The following is a 26,136-nucleotide window of genomic DNA, read 5'->3' as shown; positions in this document are numbered from 1 at the left end:
TAATTATATATAATTTAATTTATTTATTTAATTAAATTATATATAATTAAGAATAAATTTCTTTATTTTAATTAATTAAATAAACATAGTTTTAGGTGAGGCATTTCTGCTATACCCACAAACGGTCACACACCACACGTGCGTTTATTTTGCGAACAGAACAGAACGTGGTTAAAAATAATCGTAGTTTTAATCCTGTTATAAAGGCTCACCATGGTGCGGCCCAACAACAACCAGCTGCCGGAGAACCTGCCGCAGTTGCAGAACCTCATCAAGCGAGATCCGGAGTCGTATAGCGATGAGTTCCACATCCAGTACCAACACTTTCTCAGCCTGCTGGAGGTTTTTGCGCTGAATCCCAGCGAAGAGAACAAATCCCTAGATGACATCGTCATGTTTGTCGCCCAGGTGGCCCAGTGCTATCCGGCCGTCTGCGAGGAGTTCCCCAAACGCCTTTCCGATTTGCTGAAGAACTATGCCACCGTTCTGGACCCGGCTATGCGTAACTGCTTTGTGAAAGCTCTAATCTTGCTGAGAAACAAGAACCTAGTGCCCGCGCTGGACATACTAGAACTGTTCTTTCAGTTGCTGCGGTGTCCGGACAAGAATCTTCGCACCTTTCTGCAGACGCACATTGTGACGGACATCAAGAATATGAATGCCAAGCACAAGGATATGAAGCTCAATTCGGTAAGACGCAGTAGTCAGCTGCCAGTGGATGACTCAATTAATATTCATTTATGGCATTGCAGAGCCTGCAGGCATTCATGTACTCCATGCTGAAGGATGCCAATCCGAAGGCAGCCAAGATGTCCGCTGATATCATGATCGAGCTGTACAAGAAAAACATATGGAATGATTCTAAGACGGTGAATGTCATAGCCACTGTGGGCTGCTTCTCTAAGGTAACAAAAGTGCTGGTCACCTCGCTCAAGTTTTTCCTCGGCCATGATGAAGAGGATGAGGAGGAGGACACTGACAGCGAGAACGAGGTGGACCTTAAGGGTGCTCTGATGGCCAATCGAGTCAATAAGAAAACCAAGAAGCGGACCAAGCAATTGGCACAGATCAAAAAGCAAGCTGTGAAGGCCCAAAAGAAGAAAAAGAACGCTCCCGCCTTTAACTTCTCAGGCATTCACTTGGTGCACAACCCGCAGGGAATGGCCGAAGGGCTCTTTAAGCAGCTGCAGGCCACCAACGAGCGATTTGAGGTGAAGCTAATGCATTTGGACGTAATTTCCCGGCTGATCGGCATCCACGACCTCTTCCTTTTCGGTTTCTATCCGTACATAACACGCTTTCTGCAACCCCACCAACGCCAGGTGACACGTGTGCTCCAGTTTGCCGCCCAAGCGTCCCACGAACTGGTTCCCGGAGACATCATCGAGCCTATCCTTAAGACGATCGCCAACAACTTCATTACTGAACGCAACTCCAGCGATGTGATGGCCATAGGTCTGAATGCGACGCGTGAGATTTGCATGCGATGTCCTCTGGCCATGGGCGAGGATTTGCTCCAGGACCTGGCAATGTATAAAACGTACAAGGAGAAGTCAGTGATGATGGCGGCAAGGTCGCTAATCACACTCTACAGGGAACAGCTACCGGCCCTGTTGCACAAAAAGGACCGAGGCAGGCAGACAGAGGCCCAGGCCGAACGAAAGGTTAGAGCCTACGGAGAGCGCGAAGTCCACGACACTGTCTTGGGTGCAGAGGCTCTGCTCAAGGACTCTAAGACTATTGACATAGAGAGCGAAGACGATACGGATTCAAACGATGGGGAATGGGTTAACGTTGCGCACAGTGATGGTGAGGGTGGTGGAGCAGACGATGATGAAGAAGACGAAGATGAGGAAGAGGACGATGATGACGAAGACGAAGTGAACAGTGATGACGAGGAGAATGAGGAGGGCGATAATTCCGACGAAGGCGTGGAAAGTGGCGAAGAGTCCGCAAAGGCCAAGAAGGAAAAGAAAGATATGAAGATCCTTAACCAAAAGGAGGCTGCCCAGGAGCTGGCTCTTACACGCATATTCACGGACGAAGATTTCAAGCGCATCAACGCGGCCAATCTTAAGAAGACCGTAACCAGTGCCCGCAAGAGACCACTTGAACAGGATCGCGCCGAGTTCGTCAAGCTGAACAGCATCGAGATGATCTACAAGAAGCGCAAGCACGACAAGGAGTCGCGGCTGGAAACTGTGCAGGCGGGCCGGCAGGATCGCGAGCGCTTTGGCTGGAAGGATGGGCGAGTGAACGAGCACTGTTCCAAGACGAACCGCGAGAAGCGCAAAACCAAGAACTTTGGCATGCTGCGACACAAGGCGCGCTCCAAGGTTAAGAAGAGCTTCAAGGACAAGCAGCAGGCACTGAGAAAACATCTACTACATCAGAAAAAGATGAAGTAGTACCTTCTTGCGTCCCAAACCCCGTAGTGCTTTAAATGAATACCAATATAAGATATATAATTCTAACCAAATGATTGTATAAAGGGTAATTGGTAGAGTTATCTGATTTATTTCAATTCATATAGACTTTGTACGGTTGCCTATTCATTAAACTATTTTAAAAAATTATTCTTGGGGCTGGGAGTCGTTTATCTGCGACGCTTTTCGGACTTTTTAACGCGCTTCGGTCCCTTAACGAAGCACCAGTCTACCTGAATGGTCTGTCCCATTATTTCGGCACCGTTAAGCGCCTCTTTGGCGGCGAGCGCCTGCTTGTGGGTCTCGTACTCGACCAGAGCGTATCCCTTTGAGAACCCAGTGCGCCGGTCGAGGTTCAGGTGAATGTTCTTGATCTCTCCGTAGTCGCAGAACTTTTCCTGAATCTCGTCCTCTTGCGCCTCCTCATGGATAGAGGTGACAAACAGGATCCAGCCCTCGACGGACCGTTGTGGACCAGGTTCCAGCTCATCGTCGTCCTCGTTGCGCACACGCTCGTAGCTGTGGATCGCCTCTCGGGTGTTACTGTCGCCTCCAAATCCGCGTCCCTTGCGGTGCTTCGCCTTTTCCTTTAAGCGCACAATGCCCTCTGTTTTGAGCGTAGGGTGCACGGCGCGGCGTGGGAGAAAATAGAAAGCATAAGACCGGTGGATTACAAAGCCTGCCACAGCTACTTACGGTCACCGTCCTCGTCCACCTCGAACTCCTCCGCATTGTCAATGTCCAACACATCGGCCATTTCCTTTTTCTGTGTTTAAAAAGCAGAATGAATAGGCTTATTTTTATTTCGTTTTCGTTCCGCGTCTGGCCAGTTGCAAAAACTCTGCTGGAGATGGCATTATCGTCAGTGTTGGTTAATTCCGTTCGGAATACTATCGCCTGGATGTTTTGATTATAATACTTACATTGGGCACAAATGTCCTGAAATATAGTTTGGCTTAAATAAACTATGTTGACGTTAAGGGATATGCATCATCTGTAAAGTGTATTAAAAATCACCTTAACGAAATAATAAGCTCGGGACGATTGGAATTTCAACATGCTTAAGTTCTCCTGTTCTTATTTCTTCTGTAACTATATAAAGTTCACTTATTTGATACGTTTTATCCAAATATGTATTTCTTTCACAGACATTAAATGATTACAGATGGAGCTAAAAATTGTGAACCTAATCGGTCCGTTAAATTATTTTTGTAACACATAATTTTAAAGCACCATTCATTTATATAAAGAGGTGTCATTCGGCGTATGTTTTTAAGATTCATGTATGTATCTACATATTCTTTTCAGTTACCAAAATCTGAAAAAATACAATGCCGCATTATTTTCCATCTGCAAGATTATATGTTACTTTGTTCATATTTTCAACAAATATAGGGCTTCATACAAAACAATCCACAAATAGTTGTTACTAACTCAAAAACCTACTATACAATTATTTTTTTTATTAATTTACATATGCCATCTCTAAAAGACGCACTATCGCTCAGTCACGGTGTCATCTCAACCTCACGGCATAAAAAAAATTTGACCGGGAGCCGCTTTGTCAAAATTTGCCGTATGTTTATAAAGGGGCGTGGCAGACTGACTATGTGTATGTGGCCGCATCAGCGAACATAATCAGGCTAACACTACGTCGATCGGTCGATCTTCAATTGCGCTCCCACCAGTAGCAGCTCAGTGTGCTTTTCTTTGCTGCCGGGCTGTGACATCACTGTCAGCAACCGAGTGCTGCCTTTTCTCCGCTCCCGTTCGGCATTCATCTAAATTCAACTTGAAATTAAATAGATCTTTTGGCCAAAAAAACTCAGCCACCATGTGTCAATCCGGCGGCCAGATGCTGTGCGAGATCAAGAACATGGCTCTTTCGGGCGATCCGGAGCTAGATGGCGAGATCCGCAAGTGGATTCGATGGGACAAATGCGCCAGCACCGCCTGCCAAATCATGGACGCAGTTCGGGCGAAGGACTGGGACACGTAAGGATAATCCAACCAAAATGATTCATAGCCTAATATGCTTAACTCACTGATTAAATAGGCTGCGCAAGAGACTGTGCACACGCATCAGCTTCGGCACGGCCGGATTGAGGGCTTGCATGCGGGCTGGCTTTGACTCCATGAACGAGCTGGTGGTCATTCAGTAAGTTTGATCTTATCTAATCTCCAAGCTTATCGAATGTGCTAAATTGAATTTGGTAACAGGACGGCGCAGGGCTTGTGTGAGTACATCAAGGAACAATACCCTGATCCGGCGGACTGGTCCGGGCGTGGCATTGTCTTCGGGTATGACGGTCGTTACAATAGCCACCGCTTCGCCGAGCTCTCGGCCATTGTGTTCCTCAACAACGACTTTAAGGTGTGGTTGTTCAAGCGCTACGTGGCCACGCCCATGGTGCCCTATGCCATCTTGAGGCTACAGTGCTTGGCCGGCGTCATGGTGACTGCCTCGCACAATCCCAAGGAGGACAATGGCTACAAGGTGTATTGGAGCAATGGAGCCCAAATCATTCCGCCGCACGACGAGGGCATACAGGAGTCGATTCTAAACAATTTGGAGCCCAAGGGCTCATCCTGGGACGACTCGGCGATGTGCTCGAACACAATGCTGGAGGATCCGTACGATATCGTTGTGCCGCCCTATTTCGATATCCTGAAGAAACAACTGCCTTGCACTTCGCTGGAGGCCAACGGAAGGTGCCCTCTCTCCTTCACCTATACGGCCATGCACGGCGTGGGCTATGCATTTGTGAAACAGGCTTTCGCCCGAATCAATCTTAAGCCGTTCATATCGGTGTGCGAGCAGCAGGAGCCGGACCCAGAGTTCCCCACCACTCCGATGCCCAACCCGGAGGAGGGAAAAACCTCGTTGGATTTATCAATTAAAACTGCGAAAGCCAACTGCAGCCAAATAATTTTAGCCAACGATCCGGATGCCGACCGCCTGGCAGTTGCCGAAGTGCGCGAGGATGGTAGCTACAAGCTGTTCAGCGGCAACGAAGTGGGCGCTCTTTTGGGCTGGTGGTCTCTGGAGCTGCACAAGATGCGAGAACCCGACTGCGATGTTAGCAACTGCGTGATGATAGCCAGTACGGTGAGCTCAAAGATTCTCAGGGCCATGGCCGAGCGGGAAGGCTTCCAGTTCTTCGAAACGCTGACTGGATTCAAGTGGATGGGCAACAAGGCAATCGAGCAACAGCAGGCGGGAAAAACCGTGTTGTTTGCCTTCGAAGAGGCCATCGGCTTCATGGTAGGCACTAACGTACTAGACAAGGATGGTGTGAGTGCAGCTGCCCATTTGGCCACCATGGCGTGCTATCTTCGGTGCAAGCTGTGTATGACCCTGCAGGAGAAGCTGCGCGACATCTACGAAACATATGGGTTCCACACGACTATCAGCTCCTATGTCATATGCCGCTGCCCGCCGGTCATCGAGCAGATCTTTGAGCGCTTGCGTACCTGGGACGAGGGCAAGGCAGACACCTATCCGACCAGCATCCTTAACGGCGAGTACGAGATCGAAAACGTTCGCGATCTAACCACTGGATTCGACAGTAGCACTGGCGACAAGAAGGCCACCTTGCCGACCAGCTCCAGTTCCCAGATGATCACATTTACCTTCAAAAACGGACTCGTGGTCACTCTACGCACCAGCGGCACGGAGCCCAAGATGAAGTACTACGCCGAGATGTGTGGCAAGCCGGACGAGAAAAACTGGGCCAAGCTGACTAATACAATGAATACCATGGTGGAGGCCATTGTCGAGGAATTCTACGAGCCAAGCAAGAACGGCCTCCAGCGCAGGAAGGACTAATCCGCATGCACCTTTAAGCGGATAGACTAGGCGAGTAGGACGAAAGATCTAACACGTAGACCTGTCTAAAATTGAAAGTTCCATACCAACAGCACTGACGACGCACATGCCAAAAAACAACAGCAGCGCAAGCTGTTGCCTATTATTGTTTAAAGGATATCTGATATGTTAGTATTCCACTCACATTCGGCTAGTATTTATGAAATTATGTAAATAAAACCGAACGCACCATCCACCACCAGGCACCAAATCATGGGTTTCCTCAGTTTGATATTTCAGTAGCTTATGATGTGAAATGAGACCATAGTGCTCACCCACTCCACTTGAATTAATTGAGCATGTTACTCTTATCATGGAAATTGGAGTGGCAGTGATACAAAGAACTTAAAACTTGCTTCAGTGCGATATGGTAAACCTGGCTGGCTCAATAATCAATATAGGAACTGTTTATTAATCTCGAGCTGATAAAACCACTTTCAGACATTCAAAAGACCCCAATAATGAATTAATTACGTGCGCACTTCCACGATTTGCGACACGGGAACATCTTCGAGATAGAACACTTCGTTTAAAGCTGTTAAAGAAGTGGTTTTGATTTATTTAGGGCATGTGGTTTTTATAGGCTAGTTACAATTACAACAGTTACAGTTTGAGAGTAAATGTATGTATAAATGGTATGTGTGCTTAGGTTGGCTTTCCAATTGCTTTAAGTAATTGCTAGATAATTGCAATATAAAAGAGCTTCGACAGAAGACATTTAGCTAGAAAACGAAAATGAAATCAAACCTCAAGCAAACGTTTCTAAGTAGTTTTGTAAATAGGTATATATCATATATGTATGTATAGATTGGGTTCACTGGAACGTACACATGTTCGAATACGAATTCGGGTCCTTATCACTATAATTTCGTCTCTAAAAATACACGAGTTTTTGTATATATGTGGTTGCTATGCACAGGTTAGTACATACACCTGCTAGTGGCTGTTGGCAATTTGTGTGTATAAAATGCATATTCAGGCAGTCTTCGCTTATATTATGTATTTGTCATCAGTTGCATTCGAGTTATAGTTGTTACGTCGTTTCTCAACTTTGTGGCAGAAGAGTTAGGACCTTTCGGTTTCGGCTTAAAATGTGCGTATTTAAAATCTTATTAAGTCGCGTCAAAAGTGGCCAATGCACTTTCGACGCAAGTCCGAGTCCTAGCTAAAATTCCATGGGCTTGCCTTGGCTCACTCCATTCCATCTTAAGGCTAGCGATCGGGCTTACGCGTCACAGATATCGCGTAAAACTTTAGATATTCCGCGACGAGTAAGTCCAACTTTACACTAAACATGTTTCCTAAAATAAAAATCGTGTATACAAGAGCTGCATTTAAGAGTTGATATCTGAAGATCGCGGTTCGGCAAGCCAAACCATCATTCTTATAATTAATACTTTGGGAACTTGTAAGTCATTTTTGCTTATCAAAGGGTGTGATATGTTCGCGTCGGTTTAGGATGATACACTGGGCTTTTGAGCATTGTTTCTTGATATTCGAGTCATAAGTTCAAGTTCAGCGCTGATAAGTACGTTGTCTTCTCATCTAATCATTTGTTACAAGATCAAAGTTTAGCTGCTGGGGCCTGCCTAGACATTTTGTTCTCACAAAAACTTTTCCATTCTAACATTCCATGTTTGTTTGTTTCTTTAAATTCAAGGATTTGATCGATCTAAAAATGCTCCTCTAGATAAGAAATTTTGATTGCTTTGTTTGATTGGTTATGGTGTTTCAGGCGTATAAAAATAAATTCAATTACCCTGATGGCAGTTTCTCACAAGTCATCAATCAGGCTAAAGTAAAGAAAATGGGTGAATGAATTAGTAGCTGGGATTATTAGACAAACACATGCAAGTAGGACGATTGCGTCTGGTTGCTGTGAGTGGGCGTGTTGATCGGAGGGGCGTTGTGCTGGTGTCATACGGATGTCTCGGAGTTCAACTTAAGAACAAATTTGTTGCTTTTGGGATCCACGACCTCCTCGGCCAGGTTGAAGTGTGGCAGCTTGTGTACGGTGACCATTAGGGAGACATCGTTCTGAATTAACTGGAAAGTGCATTCATTGCCGATTGGGCGAGAGACGATCTCGTCGCAGATCAGGGACCAAGACTGCACCCAGCGTCGCTCCTTCTCGCTCTGCATCACCGGAGACTCGATCAAGTAGGGTTCCAAGAAGGCGCGGGGCGACAGATCATGCTTTAGGCAGTGCGCCAGATGCTTCAGTATGCTCTCAAAGGTATGGCGAGGCTGCTGACGCGTGACCCGTAAGTATTTTTGTAGCGCTCTGGCCATCGAGGGAAAAACCGCCGAGGCAGCCTCCTGCGGATCGAGCGGCAATGCCGGAGCCGGTTCGTTATGAATGCGTTTGATGTGGGTGAAGGCCTCCTCGGCGGCGGTTATAAGACGGGCACGCCGTTTCTTCACACGACGTTCGTACTCGTGCTCTTCGTAAAAGCGCTCGTTATGCGAGGAGTCTCGGCGTCGGGCATTGGCTGCTAGAACGGCTCGACTCTGGCTTTGCTGTTGCGAATTGCTCACCCCATCCACTTCGTAGTACTTGAAACTGTTCGATATTTTGTTTCGCTGCGATTTGGAGACCGATATTGGGATGCGCTCCAGGTAAGGGTTAAAGATGGGGAAATCCACGTAGTAGTGCTGTAGCACCCACACTGCCGCCCGTTGGATGCTCAGCTGACCCAGCATGTAGGAGCGCGAAACGCCGTCCGGGGAGCGAATGATCTTGATGTAGTAGCACGGCTGCTGGTGTCGCAGCTCCAGTAACACCACGGCCACATAGTGAATAAATAGCAAAGTGTCCACAAAATTGGTGGCATAGCCCACCAGTGACTTGTAGTCCACGGCATCGCCGCCCGTCTCCACAACGATCTTGGCCCCGTTTGTGACCTGCACGATGTAGAAGAGCCAGTAAGCAAACGTGCAGATGGTGACGAGAAGGAGGACGAGTGCGCGATACAGAAAAATCCGTGGCATGGTGGCCGATGTACGTCGCATGAACACCGCCCACAGGCCGATGGCCAGGAGCAGCAGCCGGGCGGCCAACGAGACCAGTTGGCCCTTGCACTGCTCACTGCAGGCCAGCAGCTGGGTGCGCACAGTTTGCGTTATTTCCGGATGATCGAAGGCCGACGGAAAGAAGCCCACATACGGCATCACCACCATTGCTACGGGCGAGAAAAACGCTCCGCATCCCAGAAGGAAGTAGAAGCTAGATTCCACGTATCGGCGGCAGGCAAACCCAAAGCCCTTGTCGCTCTCACGATGCCACATGTTGTTGATGTCCTCCATGGAGATGCTTTGCTCCGAGGTATTTCCCGTGACGGCAGTAGTGTTTTCGCCCCAGTTCTCGTCCTGCGGAAGGATTTGCACCTCGATGACTTCCTGGCCATCGTGGCTGCCGTCTCCTGGTGGCCAAATAATAAATAGGTCAATTGGTTTCCTTTCACCACTAGAACTATAAAACTCACCTGTCATATTAACGCTGGTCTGGTACGGTGCCATGTCGCCCCGTTGAAATCCCTTGCCCGACTTCGAGGAGTGTGTGCTGCGGTGGGAATGTCTGGAGCGGTCCCGCTCCCTGTGGTAGCCGTTGTTGACACTGCCTCCTCCGCCACTGCCGCCACCAACTCCGCCGCCACCCCCTCCGCCGTTGTTGTTGTGATTCCGCGAGCGTCTGGAGCGTCCACTGTGTTCCGACTTGACGGATTCGTTTTCCATTGCAATTGGGCTAGCGTGCGAGGGCTATGCCCGATTCCGAATCTCCTGCTCGCGAAGATACGTGCCCCAAATCACCTTGCAACCTGGCCGTGCAGCTATTTTAGTGTCTAACTGTAATTACGGCGGCAGCAGGTTTTTCATACGCAGGTATGCAGGGCGCAGTGCATGGCCTATAGGCGATTTAGAGCTTTATCTAAGGCTAGTTGTGCGGCACATTGTCACTATTGGTCTCTTGCATGACTATTTCATACGCTATTTGACATTTTTCGCTTTTTATTCACTTTTTCGTGGACTTGGCTTCACCCCCGACGCAGTGTGACCACCGCAACACAATCAGCAGCACGGTCACATCGCATTAAGTGTTTTCAAACACTATCAGTGTGGCATTTCAACCGCCAAACTGATAGTTGAAATTTTGAAGTTAGTTTATTTTGTTGGACAATATCATGAATTTGCAATAATGGCGGAAAGTAATTGTCTGGCTCTCTGGTCAGTTGGGCTTAGCAGTATAGCGCGTTGCAAGAACTTCATAGCACAGGTCTTGTTTACTGGACTAACTGCCTGACTGGCATATATAGTGGTCAGTGCCTCTTCGCTGGCCAAGATGCTAAATATAAATAAATTCAGTCTAGAATAATATAATGCATAGAAATCCCCAAGTCTTACCTATTTTGTTGCTTAGTGTGTCCCAGAGTAAGAGTTATTCGACCCATATTTGAAGTGGCCAGTCGGTAGGCTTGGTCATCAGAGAAATAATCAAGAAGAAACTTTAGCACGACACTTCGCAGATTTCGGGAATGGGGAAACATTCGTATGCGAGTCTGTAGATAGCACAACGCTCTTCGGGCACCCTCCTAAACAAAATCATAGTATTACTTTTGTAGAACCACAACATTCACCACTTTCAACGAACATTTATCAGGATGTAGTGAGCCGTTAAATAGGATACGTCAGCACAATACTCCTTCTTAAAGGCGTACTCATTCAACTCCGCCAGTATCGTGTGGATCAACGCATTATCCCTATGAAGTATGCCTAGGGCAAGGGCTGAGTACAACGCCTGAATGGGGACCTCCTTCAACAAGACACTTTTGATAATCATAACGTTAGAAGTGTTGAATCAACAAAACAAATATTGCGCTACCAACCACTGATAGAGTAGGGTTTTGGTGTCCGCTTCGCCCTGAAAGTCGTAAATCATAGAGGCCATAGCCACTAGGATGGTAGCTGCTTTGTCATCGCCATGGTCAACCACGTTGGCGAGAACGGAGTTGTAAATGGAGTAGGATTCCTGCAGCTGACCGGCTCGATAATATGCCTGGGCCAGGCCTATGATCGGCTTAAATGTGGCATGTGCAACCGTGTTTAGGGCGTGTGCCGCCTGCTCTGGCTGGTCTATTTTCAAGTACAGGTATCCAAGATTCGTGTACAGCTTGTCACGATCCGCTCCAGGTTCGCACAACTTACACGCCCGAGTGAAGGCTTCGATTGCTTGCCGATACAGTTTTTTCCGGGCGTAGAGGAATCCCTGGAACGACAGCGATGCTGTAGTCGCTTCCGTCTCCTCGTTTTGCACATACCTTAAATGAATTGCGAAACTTTAGTTGGTTTTAGAAATGACATTACTATAATACTAACCAATTGATGGCATCCAGCGCATGCACATCAGCGTACATGTGTTCGATGGCATGCTTAATGCGCGGCTTGTCGCCAGATCCAGGAGTCGACAGCATTTCGCACACCCAGTGCGCAAATCCAAGCGCCGCCTCCGGATGGTAATCGAACTGCTGGCAATGTCGAAACAGATCAAAGGCTTCCTCGCGATCGCCAATGGACTCCGCCACCATTGCTTGACCAATCCAAGCGTTGGCGTACACGGGACTTGATTGCTGGGCTCTCGTAAAGGCCTCGTTGGCCAATCGGACTTCATTCAGTTTAATATAGAGAACTCCAAGATTGGTCCACGCTATGTAGCACTTCTTTTCCAGCACTACAGCCTGAATAAAACAGTGCTGTGCCAATGGCAGATTCTCGTTTTCGGAGTGCATATTGATCACTCCGAGAAGATTCCAATTTTGCCATCGATTGCTATGCTCCTTAATGGCCATTTTGCACGCCTTAGTCGCCGTCTCTAAGTGGGCTTTTGCATCCTCGGGAATGAGAATGGCACTGTAGTAGCTGGCCAACGACAGCTCGTACCACAGGTAGGTATTCTGTTTCAGTTTTAGGGCACACAAGTAGAAGCGCTGAGCTAGTTGTAGAAGATCCTTGCGTGACAGATACGCAATGGCTTCTTCGCGCTTGGCTAGGTTTCCAGCCACATCCAAGTTGGCCAACGAGTGCGGCAACTGGGCTGTCTGAACGAAAATGTTGGCCGAGAGGCGCCATAGCCAAACCATGCCTTGAGCTTCACGCTGGAGGAAGGCGCTGTAAGGAATGGATAACACTTATCAACAGATATACGAAATCGCTGGCTAAGCTCATACATTTGAAGGTGTTCCAGAGCCAATTGGAAATGCTCTTTGCATCTTCCGTACAAGTTCTGGCTTTTCAAACTATTCGCAATGCCAATATGCGCCTCAGCAGCACCCCGAAGTCCGGGCAGGTAACTAGGATTCCGTTTTAGCAGCGTATCGTAATCTTCGATAGATTCCGTGTACATGCGTATTGTCTATTAAATGGGGCAAAATTAATTTATGTTTTCTTGTTAATTTTTGAATGTGGCACCGTTTTGACTGAGGCTATCTGAAGCAGGGCATAATTATTCTCCGGGGATAGTTCAAGGATCTTTTGAAAGACTCGAATAGCCGAGTTGTACGAGCCGCGTCCCGCATAAGCATCACCCAATGACTCCCAGTAGCTAATGCAGCGGGAGTCATTCTTAATGGCAATGCGAAAGCATTGTATTGCCTGCAATAAAAGTGTTATATCGGATTCATCAATGATAATCAATTTCTTACATTGTCCCACTTCTTCACATGCAAGAAATGCAGACCCAGCTTGTACTGCAATCGAATTGATTCATTGCTATCCAAATGGCTCAATGTGTTCAGCAGCAGGGCCTCGTTCAGTTCCTCCTCGCCCAGTTCCTGGTAGATAAAACTCAAGGCATCCACAGCTTCCTCAGCAAGGGGATTGAGGCTTATGCACTTCTCGTAGCACTTGCGGGCTCGCGAGATGTCCCCAGTGGCCAGCGGGTACAGCCTGCCCAGATAGTCGAAGCACTCGGCAAAGTGCGGACGCAATCGAGTGGCCTTTAGCACATTATTTAGGGCGTCTGAATAGTTTTTCAGCGCCATATGCAGCTTGCCACAAAGTAGGTATGCCTCAAACGTCTCACAGGCAGCAATTTCTTGAAGAGCTTCAGATGGAGATCTGGTATAGCAGATGAAAAAGATGGAAATTGACTTCTTTAATTTTTGGACTATCCACTTACAAAAGAAATTCAGCTTTGGTCAGATCATCCAAGGGCAAATCTTTCAGCAAGTGCAGTTCCCCCAGCTTGAAGTAGCAGCTGCAAATTATATAAACTTTTGTTAAGCATTTGAATAAATCAAATACTATTGATAAAAAGCTCACCGAGCCAAAGACTTAATATTTCCCTCGGAGTTTTCAAGCGTTTGTAAAATCGTGACAGCTTCTCTTAGTTTCGAAACGCACTTTTCGTGCGATAAACACAGAGCAAAAGCGTCGTTTTCCTGACCAATCTCCTGCCACAGCTGAAGCGCCAACTTGTATGCGCCCAGCTCCATGTGGATACGAGCCAGCAATTCCAGCGTTACTTTGTACGCAGGTTGACTTTTCTGCGCCTGCAATGCCAATTGCCTGGATGCGACGAGCTGCCCCTCAGCGAAAAGATCCAGGGCTTTAACCAACAAAGCAAGGTTAGAGTTAGGATTAAGCTCCAGAAGCTGCCCAGCGTACACCGGAACGGGATGCCTCAGTTCCTGTTGCCAAAGATCTATTTCGGATTGCTCGTGGTGTTCGCAGTAGGTCTTGCATATCCACTCGAAGCCATAGACATCTTTGGGATGCGACTCGATCATGTTGCAGGCGTGCCGCACGCATGACTTATAATCCTGCTTCTTGTAAAGCCACTTCAGGTATCGCTTGTAAACCACACTCCTTGCACTGGGTTCAGAGGTCTGCAGCAGAGCTTCCATAGTCGTTTTGTACTGAGGAAAAGTGTAATAAGTCATTACGCACTAATTTATGATAAGGAGTTAATTATGAGCTACGATAGTGCTCATATCAATTATAATGCTTTATATTTCAAGATTGCTTTTAATAAATAAATTAATAATTATACGGTAACTTACAAGCTGAGTATCTTCGGGTGCAATTTCAAAGTCGTTTGAGACCCAAATGCGTCCCAGATACTCTTGAATTTTAGTGAAATTTCCATTCTGTGTGTCCTGCACTCTCTTTTTTAGTACTGTGAAGCACAAAGGAGCCACCATTGAGTCACTGGCCAAGTTGAAAAGCTTTTCCCAATAGTGAAAGGATTGTTCTCTAAAAGTGTAAAGTAAAGATCAAGATCCTTTTATGCCTGAATGGGAAGGCTATAATAATATATATATGACAATAATATATATATAATCTTAAGTAATCCCCACACTTGTAAACTACAGATTTCACCAGATTCGACTAAAACCGTGGCTTCTGTTCCATATATATATTACGGATAAGGAGCAGGGAGTCACGACCAGATTCTTACGGTTGCAGGTCAGCCAACTGATCATAGATTTCGGGCAGTTCGTTGCTGGGCGCGCAGTTGGCGAGTCCGAGGAGCGCGGCAGGGGCCGGACCCTCCGTGCACTTGATGCACTGCCTCAGGTTCTTGGCCGCCTCCACCTTGTCGATATTCTGGTAGGCTGCCCCGAGCAACAAGTATCCCATAGCATTTTCGGGCTCCGATTTAAGCAGGCGCTGCAATAAAGGCATTAGGATGATGCGTAACTGGTATGTCCTAAGGTGACGTCACTTGGCACTTGGGTATGGCTTCCGCATGCTTGCCCAGCTTTATGGTCTCCCGGATATCCTTGATCAAGGCCTTTGACTCTTTTACAGCGCTCATTGTAAATATTTGTGTTTGTTTTCATATATTTCAAACAGTGATGGGTAACTTGATTTTGTCTAAAGCCAGTGTTGGTCACTGCTGCAAAAGGTGCAACAGCTGTTAATTAAATTGTGTGCTTATTAAGTGTCAGTAAAAATGCCTATTATCTGCAAGTCGAAGTGCGGAAATCGCGCTGCTTTGAAGGTAATTCATAAGTTAAATAACACCTAATAAATCCTAATAATGATGTTTGCCCAAAGCGACCCAAAACCGGCGATGCCCTGTGCAAGGAGTGCTTCTTTGCCGCCTTCGAGGCAGAGATCCATCACACAATCTCCTCCAGTAACTTGTTCCGACGTGGCGAAAAGGTGGCCGTAGCGGCCAGTGGAGGCAAGGACTCTACGGTCCTGGCGCACGTGTATGTCGCACCATTCTCCCCATCTCACCTTTCTAATCCCATTTTATTACAGCTTAAAACTGCTGAATGAACGCCATAACTACGGTCTGGAACTTGTGCTGCTTTCCATAGACGAGGGCATCACTGGCTATCGGGATGACAGTTTGGAGACAGTGAAACAGAACCGTGACGACTACCAGATGCCACTAAAGATACTGTCCTATGAGGAGCTCTACGGCTGGACCATGGACCGCATTGTTGCCCAGATCGGACGTTCTAACAACTGCACGTTTTGCGGCGTCTTCCGCCGACAGGCCTTGGATAGAGGGGCCAAGCTTTTGGGCGTTGACAGCATAGCCACAGGCCACAATGCAGACGACATTGCGGAGACAGTCTTGATGAACGTGCTTCGTGGGGACACGGCGCGCCTGCGACGCTGCACGAGCATCCGCACCGGCGGTGGCGAGGATTCCATTCCCCGAGTGAAGCCCCTCAAATACAGCTACGAGAAGGAAATCGTGATGTACGCCCACTACAAAAAGCTGGTCTACTTCTCAACGGAGTGCGTATTCGCCCCCAATGCGTACCGCGGCCACGCCAGAGCGTTTCTCAAGGATCTTGAGAAGGTGCGACCATCGGTTATAATGGACATCATCTACTCTGGCGAACAGCTTCGCTTCAAGGACACGGTAAAGAAGCCCGAGCGTGGCACATGCACCCGATGTGGCTTCGTTTCCTCCCAGCAGCCCTGCAAGGCATGCGTCCTTCTCGAGGGTCTAAATAGGGGATTGCCGAAGCTTGGCATAGGCAAGAAGACGAAGGGCGAGCGAATGATTGCCAAGCAGAACCAGGAACTAGCCCTGCGGGAGCGAGCAAACTTAGTAAAAAACGATTTTTAAAAACAAATTGAATTTTATTTATTCATGGTTCCACAAGAGACAAATTGTGTTCATCCAAGGTTCCAAACCTGAAAAGATAACAACAGGAACGATAAGTTTGGGTTCGTAGGCTATTTTCATTAATTCTAGAATGCATTATGAAGCTCAGTGCCAAGTTTTTAACCAGGGCCCATAACCAGTCAAACAAGACGCTCTATCTTCAAAAGAATATTGAAGAAGATTGCCAGAGTTTGACCTTTATATGGTGTCTGTGAATGGTTTAAGTGATCATCATTGAAGTCTTCATTTCCGCTAAACAGAATCTCTTTTCGTACTAACCTTTCTGGATAATGGACTTCATAAAAGAACCATTGACGTATTTATTCTGTATTACATCTGTAAAAAAAAACAACACAAATAAGTAAAATTCAAATAGAACTTAATCGTTCAAGCGATTTTATAATGATCAGTTAATTATATTACAAAAATTTTAATCACAACGGTTCATTAGAGATGTCAGAAAATTTAAAAGCATCATAACCTAGTATTTGGTTCTTTAGAGTATAATTCACCTTTTTGAAGGAGAGATCCTTGTTAGGGCATATGACGCGACGACAATAGATGGTGGTTTTCTTCATCACTACAAAATTAAACAAATTAAATGGTTATAAAAAGCCGCAACAGATTTTCTAAAAATTTTATAAAGCACAAAAATAATAAAAATAAAGGGGTTTCAGTGAAAACTCGTATAGCATCATAAGATTTTTCAGTCGAAAGATGGTGTAAGTTTCATTCATCACAAAACAATTAATTCGCCAATTTACAATTAAAATTTAAACAAAATATTATTATTTTAAAAAAAATTATTACCTTTAACACTGTGTTAGTGAGCCACGCTTGATACATGATATTGACGTTGCAATGAACTGAAATTTAAATATAATTGGGTTAATCAAATGTAACAATCTTTTTAACAGCTTTTTGTGTAAAGCGTTTAAAATTCAGTGAAAACTAGTATAGCATCAAAATGATTTTCAGTCGAAAGATGATGATAGGGTCATTCATCACGAAATTTTAAGTAGTTTTCATAAATTAAGAGAATCATTACCATTTCACGATGATGACCTTATTTATATTCCGAGTCCAAGTCGAAGGAACGATCTGCAAGTAATAGATGGAGCTCTCATAAGTCGCGGCCAGAAGTAATTATATTTAGTAGAGAGTTGAAAGTGTCAGAATTAGTTATAACTGATTTGAATCACAACGGTTCATAAGAGATGTCAGAAAATAGAATTATAAATCATCAGATAACTGAGATGGGCTAATTTGCGATTTGGAACGAGTTCTTACCTTCTCTCCAACTCTGCCAGAAAACACGTGTTGTGCGTAAGAGGCCATTTTCTCTCTGAAATAAATAGAATGCTGGGTTAGCCATTTTCGCAAATACTAAACTTAGCTAGTTAAGAGGGTTTAAACTGTCGGCTTCACGAAAATAATATGCACCGCAAACTCGGGTTTTGAAAACTTGGGTTATGCTTGGGCAAAGCACGTTTTTCTGCGAGCAAGTAAAAAGCACTAGCTAAAGTAGTAGTTTCTTTACACCAGCGACTCGTGCTCGCATTATTATTATTTTAATAATTATTTAATAATAATATAAATTAATACATAAAGGGTTATCATTTAACTTACCAATTCACAATTGCCAGCGCTTCAACGCAGCGGCTAGTAATCACAGATTCACCTGCAATATAAGCAAACGCATCGTTTATGTAACGTTCTTTTTTAATTGTTAATTTGTTGAGACTGCAATGGATTCTTGACCACGTGACTGCAATTTGAGTTGCAATCGGTGAAGTGCATTTCCTTGCGCATCACAAATTAATCTTGCAACATTGAGTTCTGCAAACAAGCCAGTAGAACTCGATTCGCAGTTATATTCGCTGCATTCACGGGTCGCCTACATTATTTATAATACTCACATTTTTATTTTTATTTTTATTGCTTCCAACGCGGTGATGTTCGCTCCACGTTCTTTAAAAAAGTGAAGAGAAGCCAGTGAAGTTGGCGGCGATTGGGTGTGCAGTGTGCACGCAGCTTGTACTTCCAAGAATACTGAAACGCCTAACGCCAGCATTTGTGGTCTTTTTGCAAGGTGACACACTGTTTAGAAAAACTGATTTACCAAAACAAATTCGCATTAAACGATTTAATTAAGTACATAGAAATCATTTCCTCATATTAACTTTAGTCGATACTTGCTTTAATTTGATAAAGAAGAAAATGAACCCAGAAAAGAGAATTCACACAAATAAAACACATAACCTTTTATGTTATGTTTATTAGGTACAGATAAATTTTAAACTTTAATTAAAATGAATATATTTTAAAAAAAAATTAATGCTATAGTCGAGTTCCCCAACTATCAAATACCTTTTACTCAGCTAGTGGATATGCGAACACGAAATTTTATCATGATAGATATTGGGAAATAAAATGAGAGAAAAATTAAACAAATTATGCGTAATCTGACCTACTAGTTTTTATAGCCAATACAAATTCGACTTGGCAATTGATCCTGATCAAGAATATATATAATTTATATGGTCGGAAACGCTTTTACTTTTCAACGAATTTAGTATACTATTTTACACTACGAGTAACGGGTATGAAAATTTAAAAGATGACCAGTGCTTAAAAGAGTTTTACTTCGATTAGTCCGGATGGTAATATTCGATTGCTGCCATTGCAGCTCTGCAAGCGCGGTGATCCTAACTGTTTTTCGTACAAACCAGACTGACGCGGCGCCGAGCTTTTTCATTTGTTGTTTCTGTATTTTAGGCTTAAAATTGCGAGTCCACGATGACGGATTTCAATGCATCCGGAGTCATTCTCTCTTTGGGTGCGTAGGAAGTCTGCTCCATTTGTGATCGTCCTCAAAATATTAGTTTTGTAAACCGACAGATGAGTACTTCGAGCAATGCGTAGAACCGAAACCCAGAATACCGCCACGATACTCGTGTAATGCGGCCTCCAAGGGCGGCAATCGCCAGCCGGGGCACTTGCGTTCCTACAAAGACCAGGATCAGGATCAGGATGGCGACGACGATGAAATTGAAGATTTCCAGGGCTCCGTGCTAGAAAATGGCCAATCGATTCTGACCAATTTCGATTCTACTGCCTCGCAAATCAACTTTGAGATGAATGACTTTGATAAGGTGTACTGGGAGCAGGAGTCCCAAAGCTCGGAGGCCTCACAAAGCTCAGCCACGTGCCGCATGTTTGGTAACAACGTCAACCGGCCATCAGCGGCAGCTCAACTGGGGATCAGTGACCAGGCACGTGGTCACGTTAAGTCGCGCCTTGATCTGAGAGAAGGCTCTCGATTTCGTAAAAGTTTTAACAAGGGAAGCAAACGTCAGTACAATCTCCATACACGGAACGAATTCCATCGTCAACAGCACCAGCCCCAGATTGCTAAGGAGCAGGGACAGCGATCCGCCTACAATGCTTTCAGCAGCCAAAAAATCCATCCAAATCAACAAACTGACCTACAAATTGGTGTAAATAAACATTTCCAGTATACTCACCAGGCACCCATTGATTTGCGTAGCAGCCGCAACAACATGGGACCTGATAACTATGACTGGACCGGCTCCACCTCGATCGGCTCCTTAACGGATTCGGTGTCCCATATTCCGGATAATCGTGTCAAGAACCACTTGCCCTGTGAAACCATCACGCGTTACACGGACAACTCGATGGGCGTGTTTGCTGGAGAAGGGCGGGATATTCATAGCCCGCAGACTGGTCTGGAACCCGCCGCAGTTGATTCTGAGCGCATGAAAGTCAGTAGAATGGCACGTAATGTGTTGCTCTTGCTCAAGAGCGTTGCCCAACAAAACAACCAAGGAGACTCGTGTGACATTTTCAAGGTAATATTCTAAATCATGTCTTCTCTAATACCACACAATAGAGATTTGAAAGAAGGCCTTGCAAACTGTACGTGCAAGAAAAAAGGCATTCAGCTTTCAGAAATGATTATTCTTAACTATGATTTTTAAATAAGTTACGATTTTATTATTCAAGAACATTGACTGGATCAACGGACCGGTGGAGGAACCCCAAAATGTCGGATTTCCTGAACGTGAAGGAGGATGGGACGAACTGCATCGTTTTAACTAGAAAACCGACGTCAAGTTGCATTTAGAGGATCTATGTGACTTCAGTTATTTCTAAGTACAAAGCAGCTCATGTTTAAATTTAGGTTCGTCGGATTAGCGGGCACTTTCTGTGCGAATGGCAAGTCGACGCAGACAAGAAGAAGACGAATTCGACGATGCCCAGTGAATGGCAGGGGTGAATAGTCGCTGTTTTTTATATATATATATATATAGAACACATATTTCGGCTGATAAGAACAGGCTGGGCCGCTTATCAGTAATGCACAACAAGAAGTACACACGGATGAACGAGATGTGAGAAGCGAAAGCGGACGAAAATAGAATCAAACGGCGATAAATTTACAGCGAAGGCGATTTTATATACATAACCGATGTGCCGGAGACGAACAGAGTAATAATCAGTTAATTTGCCAGCCCGCCAGAGAGCGGACGTGAAAATGATCATCGGGATCGGATAGCGGGATAGTTAGTAGTGATCGTAACTCAGGATAGTGTGCTAAACACTAACCTCAACCTATGTTTTGTGCTTTGTCGAGTGTGGAACGAACACGCAGTTATTTTGTTGTTTGTGAAAAAGCATTCGAAAGTGGCCAACTGAAGAAAGAGCCATCGATTCTTTGCATTTGGTTACTTTTATAGCGTAGTATTTTTCCTAAACGATTTTCTTAACGAATACGAAATAAACTGAACACAGTACTCTAAATGTGCGTTGTTTGTCTTCGGTAGTGCCCAGCATGTTGAAGTCGAAGCAGTTGCTCCAACAGTTTTCCAAAGGTAAGGATGCGTGGGTTTCCGGGTGCCGAAATGGCAAAACTTGAGGTGTTTTAGACCCCCTAGCCATCTGTGTTTTCGTTGCCGCCTCCATTATCAGCCTTAGGCATGTGCTGGAGTAAACTAATACCATATCACCAGATCGTAGGCTCGCCTTGACAGCCCTAATCGCATCTGACGCCGACCAAGCCGAAGATTATCAGTAAACACTTTTTCGCCAAATTCTTTGTCATAATGAACTTTCCCCACGAACACTGGCTGTCAACATTATTCGCTCAGCAAGTGGATATTATCCTAAATATGTATCTGTTTTGGTCTCCGGGTTAACTTAATTAACTTTCCTTCAAATATTGAAGGCAGATCTCAATGATTGTGTCAATAAACTTTGTTATGCAACGATACAATTAATTATAAACAAACAAAACTTTTACATATTGGATAACTTGATTTTACTTATATTTAATAATGAAATTTAAGCTCACTGAAGTATGTAAAACCATAAGGAAAAACTAAAAAAAAAATAATTGGAACAAGCAACAAAACAATACATATCATTTGTTCAATAAAAATTTTAGAGGGAAAATACTTTCCACTTGCACTGTATTGTTTATCAACAATTTCCGAGAAATTTCCATTAAAACCTAATAGTTACACGTCGATTTCGGCCGTAGGATGCTCCAAAACGGCAGGAAGATTATTCCTGAGGGTTTGAGTAAATTTCCCGTGACAAGGACCTAACATTGATCGGACTAACGAGGTCTTTCGCTTGCAATTGCCCTTTTGAACAGAGTACGCTAAGTATACGCCGACCAAATTCAAGCTTAAGCGGGCTCTGGTCGTCACCAAGCTGTCCCGCTATGAGTTCGAGCAGCTGCGCCACCCGGAACTGTCTCCGGATCAGCTCCAGCAAAAGCTCCGTGACCGGGGCACCGACGTGGAGATGGTCCTGCATCTGCACAAGGTGCACAAGGATTTCGAGCGGCGGGTCGTGCAGAGCTTCCAGGACGTTGGCTGCGAGGTGAAGTTGTCCAGCAGGTGCGTACACCCAGTCCCATGTAGTCCTCCAATTCTGCGATCGGAATGCTGATTAAACCTGGTGGTGGCCCTGGGTACATGTACTCAAGTAAATGCAGCACTTGATTCTTTACAAGGATTTATTGAACCTAAATTACCTACAAATGTCGGAAACTAGAGCCATGGAAATGATTTCATTGCTTTAAATGAGATTCGTTCTATGTGGACATGTACCCAGATACCCACACCTTTAGGCCTCCAATCACTGCCACCAATATTGTGTTGTGTGCCTCGTCACTTCGTCACATACTATACCTATATGTATCTTCGATTTGTGACTACTACCCGCTACAATTGATCTCCACCATCTTCACACACTTCGTGTCTCCCATGCGGCACCTCGCCCTGTGTGTTGACTTTACTAAACGAGCAGACTTGAATTTAGAAGCTCGTTGAGCAAGGACGTCATGAGCTGGGCGGACGTCATCGTGCCGGTGGGCGGCGATGGCACTTTCCTTCTCTCCGCCGGACGCGCCAGTCCGCTCTTCGCGCTCAGCCAGCAGAAGACGCCGATCGTGGGCTTCAACTCGGATCCGCTTCACTCGGAGGGCCGACTCATGCTGCCCAAGCACTACTCGGACAATCCGGCCGACGCCGTTTCCCGCATTAAGAGCGTAAGTCCTGGAACGAGCCACCTCCAAAAATGCATTCATTAAATATACAAATTCTTGGCAGGGCGATTTCAAGTGGATGCATCGCTCGAGGGTGCGGACAACGATGCTTGGTAGCAACGGCAATATTCCGGAGCCGACTGACCTTTTCCGGCACACGGAGGTCAAGATGGAGCAGGTCAGCACCGCACCCGAAGTGCTGGACCAGGACATGGCCGACAAGTACAAGGCCAAGATGAAACGTGTGCTTCCTTACTTGGCTTTGAACGAGGTAAGTCAATTAGGGTTCTATGCTGGATTGCTTAGATTTATACAAGTACTCTACATAGGTATTTATTGGCGAGCATCTATCGGCCCGAGTGTCCCACTTGCAACTGGTGCTGGACCACCAGGACGTAGTGAACAAGACCAAATGCTCCGGACTGTGCGTCAGCACGGGCACGGGCTCAACATCCTGGCACACCAGCATCAATCGCATCACAAGCCGGGATGTGGATGACCTTTTGCGCTCCCTGCCCAACGGCAATTCAAAGAACGTGATGATGCTGCGCCAAAATGCAGAGGAGATCGCCCAGAGGTACAACCAGGGCCTGCTCTTTGCGCCAGACGATCCGCGCCTCTGCTATTCTATACGGGAGCAAATTTGCGTGGGCGTGTGGCCTTCGCCAAAGTCTTTTAAGGAGCGCGATTTTGTGCAGACCGTGTTTGTCAAGTCGCATTGCATCGATGCCAGTGAGTAGTTGTATGTTCATATACGAAACAAGATATAACTATGACAATTTCATATCCACAGACCTGGTTATAGATGGCAGCATTTCGTTCCCCTTCAACGATGGCGCCAAGGCTTTGCTAGAGGTTCACCCAGAGGATGCCCTTCTAACAATCGCTTTAGACTGAATCCAGTGATGCGCCCCTAGTGCCTGGTCATCTAGCTCTAGCATGTCTGAATTTTTGAAATTATTTAAGTAAGCATTTTGCTACTTAGCAGTGTAAGCTCAAAAGTTATTTTGTTATTTTAAAAAGTATATTTAAACATCACGCTTTAGCTTCTCTTTGACTTTTTGTCATCTGCTTTGCCCTTTTGGGCAAATGGTTTTTCTTTGTTAAGCCTTTTTAGGGGCTTGGTTGGGGTATCTTCTTGGGTGACTCTACTTCGTCCTTTTCCCTTCTTCTCAAACCGCGCACTGTCTACAGATTTAAAGCGCTCGTCCTGTAGGAGAGCTTTGCCCTGTTCGCTGGCTGCCGACTCTGCCTGCTGCAGTTTCCTCTTTCGGCGTATTTCCTTTAGTTTATCCTTCTGCTTTTTACGATACCTGTGAATGGGATACAAAAATTGTTGTAAAATACAACAAATATGCGTATTTGCCACACTGCTTACAGAGCTTCCATTTGGTCGGGGTCCTTGCCCTCCATAATCCACGTCTTTCGCCTATAGTTTTGCGCTCGCTCGTCGAAATCGTTATTGTCTAATTGCATCTCGGATTCACGGCGTGTGACATTAACTTGCATAAAGATCCTCTCCACCATGCGCTCTAATGTATATATATCAAAGTTAGTAATTTTATGTGCCACTAATTCTAACAAAACTTACGATCGATGGGATGCTCTGTAAGTTTGGTGTTGATCTCCTCCTCGATGGCGGCCAAAAGCTCTAGATCGCGTGGAAAGCGGAAAATGGAGATGGACATGCCCTTGCGCCCCGCTCTCGCTGTTCTGCCCACGCGATGGATGTACTCCTTGGGTGTCCGGGGAAGCATGTGATTCATAACCAGCTCGACGCTGGGTATATCCAGACCTCTTGCGGCCACATCCGTAGCGATCAGTGTACGTATTTGGTTGGACTTGAAGCGACTTAGAGCAGCTACGCGCTCCTTTTGCCGCATGAAACCATGCAAGCAAACATTATCGATGTCCATGTTCTTCAGCGTCATCGAGAGAAGCTGACAGTACCTAAAATGATTGTTATTAAATCCTTAGAACTTACTTCCTTTTAACTAACTAACTTTTTTGTGTTGGTGAAGATCATGACATTAGCGTTTTCGTTCCCCTCGCGGTACTTTCTCAGTGCCTCTATTAAGACCATGTCGCGATCGTAGTCAGCGCAAAGCAGATAACGCTGGTCCAGAGTCTCTACAGTGGCCACATCTGAGTCCTGCGACCATTCAAAACACTACATTGGGATAAAGACATCTATGAGTACCATTCAATAGCGTGTTCATAAAACTTACATCACTGGCGATGGGAAATATGCTGGACTCCTTCATAAAGTCCTTCATGGTTGCGGAAAAGAAGAGGTTTTGCCTTGTCTTGGGCAGACAGCGCTCAATGATGGCTAGGCTCTCGTCAAAGTCTCCGTTCAGCATGCGATCCGCTTCGTCAACAACCAAATACTTCAGATTGTCGAAGGAGAAGGTGTCGCAGCCGGTTAGGTGATCCGCGAGACGGCCGGGCATGGCCACCACGATGTGCGGTCGCTGCATAAGCTTCTGGCTCTCGACCATTTGGTCTGTGCCGCCAGAGACGACACACACGCGCACCCCCATCGCCTGCCCAGCCACAAGAAACTGCTCGGAGATTTGATAAGCCAACTCGTGCGTGGGCGTCAGCACCAGGGCGAAGTGGCTCACTGGCTCTTCGCTCAGCCGCTCCAGAATGGGCAGGGCAAAGGCGAAAGTCTTGCCCGAGCCCGTCTTGGCAGCTCCGATGCAATCCTGACCCGCCAATATCGCCGGGATGCATTTCTGTTGGATTGGAGTTGCTCCCTTCAGGCCTGAAAGCGCAAAGGTTTAATTACATGGCTAAACACGGGGCCTGCTTGACATTACCCAACTTGGTCAGCTGCTTAACCAGCCATGGACGTAGGCCTAGGATCTGAAAGGGATTGGCTTCCTTTCGTTGCATTTTGGTAAATAAAAATACAACGAAATAAAAAAGGAAAACAACGTGCGCTGTATTAGTGATGGAAGTATTGTCTTCTGAATCGGTATATAACTATCGATACGTTTTAGTTTTTGCTTGTTAGTGGTTAACTGTATTTAATACGTATTTTTAATTTAAATTCAGTTTAATTTTTTATTCACTTAAACCGCAGAATTATTTGCGAGTAATCAGGAAAATACACAAATTCTAATAATTA

At 45.6% G+C, this 26,136-nt stretch overlaps 9 protein-coding genes, 1 long non-coding RNA gene and 4 other non-coding genes across 16 annotated transcripts; 5 read left to right on the top strand and 9 right to left on the bottom strand.

Annotated features, from left to right (window-relative positions):
- Positions 1-130: 130 nt before the first annotated feature.
- Positions 131-2,576, top strand: LOC6608299 (protein SDA1 homolog). Its single transcript, XM_002033000.2, has 2 exons — positions 131-690; positions 753-2,576. The coding sequence occupies exons 1-2, from the start codon at positions 214-216 to the stop codon at positions 2,406-2,408; spliced, it is 2,133 nt and encodes a 710-aa protein (XP_002033036.1). The 5' UTR covers positions 131-213; the 3' UTR covers positions 2,409-2,576.
- On the bottom strand, positions 2,495-3,286 carry LOC6608298 (RNA-binding protein 8A). Its single transcript, XM_002032999.2, has 2 exons — positions 3,123-3,286; positions 2,495-3,033 (listed from the first exon to the last, which is right to left on the bottom strand). Exons 1-2 carry the CDS (start codon positions 3,181-3,183, stop codon positions 2,597-2,599), a joined length of 498 nt encoding a protein of 165 aa, XP_002033035.1. The 5' UTR covers positions 3,184-3,286; the 3' UTR covers positions 2,495-2,596.
- A 639-nt stretch (positions 3,287-3,925) lies between these two features.
- On the top strand, positions 3,926-6,505 carry LOC6608297 (phosphoglucomutase-2). Its single transcript, XM_032717051.1, has 3 exons — positions 3,926-4,421; positions 4,483-4,584; positions 4,647-6,505. The coding sequence occupies exons 1-3, from the start codon at positions 4,261-4,263 to the stop codon at positions 6,253-6,255; spliced, it is 1,872 nt and encodes a 623-aa protein (XP_032572942.1). The 5' UTR covers positions 3,926-4,260; the 3' UTR covers positions 6,256-6,505.
- A 317-nt stretch (positions 6,506-6,822) lies between these two features.
- LOC6608296 (vang-like protein 1) lies at positions 6,823-10,350 on the bottom strand. Its single transcript, XM_002032997.2, has 2 exons — positions 9,780-10,350; positions 6,823-9,716 (listed from the first exon to the last, which is right to left on the bottom strand). The coding sequence occupies exons 1-2, from the start codon at positions 10,027-10,029 to the stop codon at positions 8,212-8,214; spliced, it is 1,755 nt and encodes a 584-aa protein (XP_002033033.2). The 5' UTR covers positions 10,030-10,350; the 3' UTR covers positions 6,823-8,211.
- A 29-nt stretch (positions 10,351-10,379) lies between these two features.
- On the bottom strand, positions 10,380-15,145 carry LOC6608295 (tetratricopeptide repeat protein 37). Its single transcript, XM_002032996.2, has 13 exons — positions 15,014-15,145; positions 14,747-14,958; positions 14,349-14,541; positions 13,609-14,204; positions 13,466-13,543; positions 12,990-13,404; positions 12,757-12,939; positions 12,516-12,700; positions 11,668-12,456; positions 11,178-11,609; positions 10,943-11,117; positions 10,696-10,883; positions 10,380-10,636 (listed from the first exon to the last, which is right to left on the bottom strand). The coding sequence occupies exons 1-13, from the start codon at positions 15,104-15,106 to the stop codon at positions 10,474-10,476; spliced, it is 3,702 nt and encodes a 1,233-aa protein (XP_002033032.1). The 5' UTR covers positions 15,107-15,145; the 3' UTR covers positions 10,380-10,473.
- An 18-nt stretch (positions 15,146-15,163) lies between these two features.
- LOC6608294 (cytoplasmic tRNA 2-thiolation protein 1) lies at positions 15,164-16,391 on the top strand. Its single transcript, XM_002032995.2, has 3 exons — positions 15,164-15,292; positions 15,349-15,506; positions 15,559-16,391. Exons 1-3 carry the CDS (start codon positions 15,245-15,247, stop codon positions 16,382-16,384), a joined length of 1,032 nt encoding a protein of 343 aa, XP_002033031.1. The 5' UTR covers positions 15,164-15,244; the 3' UTR covers positions 16,385-16,391.
- On the bottom strand, positions 16,378-18,447 carry LOC116800684. Its single transcript, XR_004361556.1, has 8 exons — positions 18,343-18,447; positions 18,053-18,104; positions 17,714-17,768; positions 17,472-17,524; positions 17,234-17,289; positions 16,936-17,003; positions 16,703-16,759; positions 16,378-16,452 (listed from the first exon to the last, which is right to left on the bottom strand). It is a non-coding gene; the product is annotated as an uncharacterized LOC116800684 (long non-coding RNA).
- LOC6608292 lies at positions 16,826-16,906 on the bottom strand. Its single transcript, XR_048366.2, has one exon. It is a non-coding gene; the product is annotated as a small nucleolar RNA Me28S-Gm3255 (small nucleolar RNA).
- On the bottom strand, positions 17,089-17,168 carry LOC6608291. The gene has a single exon (XR_048365.2). It is a non-coding gene; the product is annotated as a small nucleolar RNA Me28S-Am982 (small nucleolar RNA).
- Positions 17,357-17,436, bottom strand: LOC6608290. Its single transcript, XR_048364.2, has one exon. It is a non-coding gene; the product is annotated as a small nucleolar RNA Me28S-Am982 (small nucleolar RNA).
- LOC6608289 lies at positions 17,592-17,676 on the bottom strand. Its single transcript, XR_048363.2, has one exon. It is a non-coding gene; the product is annotated as a small nucleolar RNA Me28S-Gm3255 (small nucleolar RNA).
- Positions 18,448-19,138: 691 nt separating the features above from the next.
- LOC6608286 lies at positions 19,139-20,557 on the top strand. The gene is made up of 3 exons (XM_002032994.2): positions 19,139-19,262; positions 19,325-20,295; positions 20,450-20,557. Exons 1-3 carry the CDS (start codon positions 19,223-19,225, stop codon positions 20,543-20,545), a joined length of 1,107 nt encoding a protein of 368 aa, XP_002033030.1. The 5' UTR covers positions 19,139-19,222; the 3' UTR covers positions 20,546-20,557.
- A 26-nt stretch (positions 20,558-20,583) lies between these two features.
- LOC6608285 (NAD kinase 2, mitochondrial) lies at positions 20,584-24,038 on the top strand. 3 transcript variants are annotated; one of them, XM_032715341.1, is made up of 6 exons: positions 20,584-21,318; positions 22,104-22,350; positions 22,778-23,003; positions 23,065-23,271; positions 23,330-23,732; positions 23,794-24,038. In XM_032715341.1, the coding sequence occupies exons 1-6, from the start codon at positions 21,279-21,281 to the stop codon at positions 23,895-23,897; spliced, it is 1,227 nt and encodes a 408-aa protein (XP_032571232.1). In that variant the 5' UTR covers positions 20,584-21,278; the 3' UTR covers positions 23,898-24,038. The 3 variants fall into 3 exon arrangements, with proteins under 3 accessions (XP_032571232.1, XP_032571231.1, XP_002033029.1); XM_032715340.1 differs by having other exon boundaries at positions 20,585-21,318; positions 22,775-23,003; XM_002032993.2 differs by having other exon boundaries at positions 20,585-21,318; positions 22,763-23,003.
- LOC6608284 (probable ATP-dependent RNA helicase Dbp45A) lies at positions 24,003-25,950 on the bottom strand. Its single transcript, XM_002032992.2, has 6 exons — positions 25,826-25,950; positions 25,229-25,770; positions 25,004-25,170; positions 24,592-24,950; positions 24,379-24,532; positions 24,003-24,313 (listed from the first exon to the last, which is right to left on the bottom strand). The coding sequence occupies exons 1-6, from the start codon at positions 25,899-25,901 to the stop codon at positions 24,043-24,045; spliced, it is 1,569 nt and encodes a 522-aa protein (XP_002033028.1). The 5' UTR covers positions 25,902-25,950; the 3' UTR covers positions 24,003-24,042.
- Between the last annotated feature and the right edge of the window lie 186 nt (positions 25,951-26,136).

This window comes from Drosophila sechellia, chromosome 2R (assembly GCF_004382195.2).
Source record: "Drosophila sechellia strain sech25 chromosome 2R, ASM438219v1, whole genome shotgun sequence".
Classification (NCBI taxonomy): Eukaryota; Metazoa; Arthropoda; class Insecta; order Diptera; family Drosophilidae; genus Drosophila; species Drosophila sechellia.
This window is presented reverse-complemented; position numbering and strand designations above follow the sequence as displayed.